The sequence below is a fragment of the Bos indicus x Bos taurus genome, chromosome 18 (assembly GCF_003369695.1).
Source record: "Bos indicus x Bos taurus breed Angus x Brahman F1 hybrid chromosome 18, Bos_hybrid_MaternalHap_v2.0, whole genome shotgun sequence".
Classification (NCBI taxonomy): Eukaryota; Metazoa; Chordata; class Mammalia; order Artiodactyla; family Bovidae; genus Bos; species Bos indicus x Bos taurus.
The window spans coordinates 9,576,761-9,581,331 of NC_040093.1; the positions used below are offsets into that span (position 1 = coordinate 9,576,761).

The 4,571-nt window shown below is 58.9% G+C and overlaps 1 protein-coding gene across 1 annotated transcript; it reads left to right on the forward strand.

Annotated features, from left to right (window-relative positions):
• The first annotated feature begins 592 nt into the window (after nucleotides 1-592).
• On the forward strand, nucleotides 593-3,170 carry NUP62 (nucleoporin 62). The gene is given in 2 exon segments (XM_027515098.1): nucleotides 593-1,178; nucleotides 1,181-3,170. Coding segments are annotated over 2 exon segments (1,560 nt in total). The 5' UTR covers nucleotides 593-649; the 3' UTR covers nucleotides 2,212-3,170.
• The last annotated feature ends 1,401 nt before the right edge of the window (nucleotides 3,171-4,571 follow it).

The window sequence follows — 4,571 nt, forward strand, 5'->3', positions numbered from 1 at the left end:
ACCAGTCCCTGCGGCCAGGGGCCCCAGGTGCTCTAAGCACTCGGGTCTCCTGCCCACCCCAAGTTAGGGCGGGGGAGTGCGCCCGCGTGCCTTCTGTCCTCCTAAACCGGCTGGGGTGTGACCAGAGGGAGCCTTTGGCGCCCAAGGCCCTGTCGTAACTCAGCTTCCCGGGGCCTGTGTCTGAGGTCCAGAGGGGCACTCAGGGTGGTGCCAAATCAGCCTACCCCTCACCCATGTGCAGTCAGCAGGGAGACCTGGGGGCAGGTCCCAAAGGCTCCTGTGTGTGTCTAATCCCACTCGCCAGAGGCGCCTGCTCTTCAGCCCCCCCTACCCCAAGCAGTGGGCCTCTCGCTGGTACTGACCCTGCTAGGCCCCCGGGGCGGGGGCTGTGTCCTTGTCCGTCTTTCCTAGTTCAGCAGGGCCCGGTTAGGTTCCACAGCAGGAAGAGGAGCGGGGGGGGGGGGGTGGCGCTTATCAGACTTGAGTCCCGCCCCCTTGCAGACCGAGCTCCATCATGCTGCTGAGGTGGTTTTTCTAGATCTGCTGTCTGATCATGTCACTTCCTCTGCTTTGCAAATCTTCCCAAGGTTGCAGATACCGGTGGATTTGCTTGGAGCCGGAGTAGCTGCTGCCCCCAGAGTCTGGAGCCATGAGCGGGTTTAATTTTGGAGGCACTGGGGCCTCCACAGGAGGGTTCACATTTGGCAACACAAAGACAGCAACGACCACGCCCGCCACGGGCTTTTCTTTCTCTGCATCCAGCACTGGCGGGTTTAGTTTTGGGACTCCCTCCCAGTCAGCCGCCAGCACCCCTGCCACCAGCCTGTTCTCACTCAGCACCCAGACTCCCGCGACACAGACCCCGGCCTTCAGCTTTGGGACCACGACGCCTGCATCAGGAGCCACCGGATTTTCCTTAGGGAGCAACACCCCAAAGCTGAGCCTGGGCAGCACGGCCCCGGCCCCGGCCCAGCCCGCCGGCTTCGGGCTCGGGGGCAGCACGCTCAGCAGCGCGGTCTCCAGCGCCAGCACGTCCGCCCAGGGTGCAGCTCCCGGCGGCTTTGTGTTTGGCTCCGCCACCACATCTGCCGCCCCACCCACCACATCCACGTCCGGGGGCTTCTCGTTCACGGGTGGGAGCACATCCCAGACTGGGACCTCTGGCTTCAACATAGGCTCCCTGGGGGCCCGGCCCAGCCCCCAGCCCTTGGCGGGCTGCCCTTCACTGCGGCCGCTCCAGCAGCCACCGGAGCGGGAGCCGCACAGCCAGCCGCGCCCACCCCGGCCGCCACCACCACCAGCGCCGGGCCCTCGCTCTTCACCTCGCTGGCAACTGCTCCCACCTCGTCCGCCGCCACCGGGCTCTCCCTTGGTACCCCAGCGACCACTACGGGGACAGCAGGAGCGGGGACGGTGGGCTTCAACCTGAAGGCCCCTGGAGTAGCTTCCACCACCTCCACGGCGACAACCACCACGACCACGACCGCCGCCACCACCAGCACCACCGGCTTCTCCCTTAACATAAAGCCCCTGACGCCGGCCGGGATCCCCAGCAACACGGCGGCCTCTGGGAGTGCACCCAGCGGTGCCAGCGCAGCTGCCGGGGGGTCGGGCAGTGCTGCGCTGACCTATGCCCAGCTGGAGAGTCTCATCAACAAGTGGAGCCTGGAGCTGGAAGACCAGGAGCGGCACTTCCTGCAGCAGGCCACGCAGGTCAATGCCTGGGACCGCACGCTGATCGAGAATGGTGAGAGGATCACCAGCCTCCACCGCGAGGTGGAGAAGGTGAAGCTGGACCAGAAGCGGCTGGACCAGGAGCTCGACTTCATCCTGTCGCAGCAGAAGGAGCTGGAGGACCTGCTGAGCCCGCTGGAGGAGTCGGTCAAGGAGCAGAGCGGCACGGTGCACCTGCAGCACGCCGACGAGGAGCGCGAGAAGACCTACAAGCTGGCCGAGAACATCGACGCACAGCTCAAGCGCATGGCCCAGGACCTCAAGGACATCATCGAGCACTTGAACACGTCGGGGGGCCCGGCCGACACCAGCGACCCGCTGCAGCAGATCTGCAAGATCCTCAACGCGCACATGGACTCGCTGCAGTGGATCGACCAGAACTCGGCGCTGCTGCAGAGGAAGGTGGAGGAGGTGACCAAGGTGTGCGAGGGCCGGCGCAAGGAGCAGGAGCGCAGCTTCCGCATCACCTTCGACTGAGCCCGCTGCCCGGGGCGGGGGTGGGGGGCTGTGGCGTTGTCGGGGTGCAGGGAGATATGTGTTTGTGTGCTCCTGTCTTTCAAACAGTTGTGCTGTTGATAGAACTGTTCTGTGGTTTGACTTTTCGTCTTAGTGAATAGAAAGTATTCTCAGCGATCTGGGCTAGGCCGCAGCCTTGTAGGTGTGGTTTCTCCACATCCTAGACCCTCTCCACCTGCTACAACCACCCGCCTCCAGTTGTGTTAGAGGAGGGCTGAGCTGCCAGAGAGCCGCCTGTCTCCCAGGCGGGGTGCCGGGCCACCACTCTGCCCGACAGAGTCAGAGATGCGGGGAGGAGAGCTCCATCCTCAGGGAGCCAGCCGCCTGGAGTGAGTGTGAGCGGCTCAGAGAAATGGCCTGTGGGTGGAGCGGACAGTGGGACGTAGGATCTCAGAGGAGGAGAGACAGGTCAGAAGAGAAGAGAGGTCTCCTTGCCTGGCTGACACACCGCGTCGGCCACCCTGAAGCCGGGTCGGTGTCGTCCGCGGGCCACTCCACGCTGAGCCTGTGAGCGCACACCTTTGGTGACACTGGCCACACTAGACTGTGCACACTACTCGCTTCTCCGCCTCACCGTGAGGTTGTGCACCTGTGGGCGGGGCCTGTTTCCTGTCCCCCCTGTGTACTCAGCACAGCAGTCCCTGTCACAGTATCGAACAGATGAACAGTAGAGATGAGACCGGCATAAAACGCTCGCCCACCGAATGAATGCCTGTGGAAGTGGCCAGGTTGCCAGGGGCAGCCACAGACTTGATTCTGAACCTCCCAGAGTCAAGGCCAGCCTGGTCGGTTCCAGTGAGATCCAGTGTCCAGAGCCAGCTGTGTCCTGGGTGGCTTTTGTGTTTGTCTTTATGCTCTGCTGTACTCTGAAATACCTACAGCTGTGTGTTGCTTTCCTAAATAAAACGTGGAATTTAAAAGCTGCTGTTTCTGTGGGTAATTTAGAAGGAGAAGGTTGGGAAAAGAGTAGGTTCCAGGTCATGCTTGGGGGGGAAGGTGCTCAGATCTTGCTCGTGGCACAGGGCGGGAAGTCTGCCCTCCGGCCTCCCTTGGCTCGCGCACACTAAGCTGTGTTTTGGCTCTGGAGTGCCCAGGGCTCGTTCCTGAACATACATGGTCCAGTTTCCCAAAGTCATGATCATGAGTCATTTCCTCAGGCCATCTTGGACTTCTAGAGAACACTGTCTCATCCAAGCAGAAGCCACGGAAGAGGGGGGGAGACAAACCAGAGGCGGGAGACCCCAGCAACCCCAGTTGCTTCTCCAAAGGCTCCACCCCCTGCAGCAGTGGCCCTCTGAGTAGTCTGGGAGCCGTGACCCCGTCCGGTACCCATATCCCACACCCTTGAGTCCCCTTAGGAAGTAGTATTTTACCTACATGTATTCATTCAGCATCCATCTTTGGAGCATTTGCTGCACACCAGATCCCAGTCTGGCACAGGGGTTTCAAAAATGGAACCACCCATGAGGGTCCCTGCCCACCCGTGAGGTCATCCTGGCAGGGGCCACATAGTCATGATAAGAAAAACAAATTTCTTTGAGCCTGCATTTCCAATGCATAGCATATACCTGTTACTTGGCATGTTAAACATAAGTGAAACTTAATTGCTTTCTTAGTTTTTTAGGTTGTTTGTTTGTTTTTTTAATCAGAGTTTCCTGGCTGTCAGTGATGGAAAGATTGAAAGACTTTGCCTTTCGATACGGGGGTGTGGGTTCAGTCCATTGTGGGCAGCTAAGATGCCACACGCCTTGCAGCCTAAAAACCAAAATGTAGAACAGAAGCAACATGGTAACAAAAACTTTAAAATTGCTTCATGTCAAAAAATCTTTAAAAAGACTGTAGTTCTAATAATTTCCTCCCACACCCCGAGGGGTCTCGCGCACAAAGCTTTTGAAGAACGCAGGTGGTTGTAATAAGTTGGCACGACAGCCATGCAGGAGGGGTGGTCCTGGTACTCAGGCACCATGGGGAGAATGGCCCCCAACGGCTTCCTGGGGGACCAGGGAGTCCACAGGATTGCAACAGGGCCAGCCGCTGTGACTGGATGCCACCCTGTGATGCCGGCTTCATTGTAACTGCAGTTTCCCTTTCCAGGAAGAAAACACACAGATGCGTTTCCCTGTCAGTGCAGACACAGTGCAGGCTTCTTAAGTGCCTCTTCATTCATTAACATGAAGACAAGTGTGGTGACTAAATTTGGAGTCAGAGGCTTTTAAAAAGGTGAATCTCTCTTCTCAGTAAGTGGTTACAGCATTTCTTCCCCCTATTTAGGGAGAAGAGTAGCAGCTGGGGGTTTATGGTTATGACTGTTCATCTCCCAA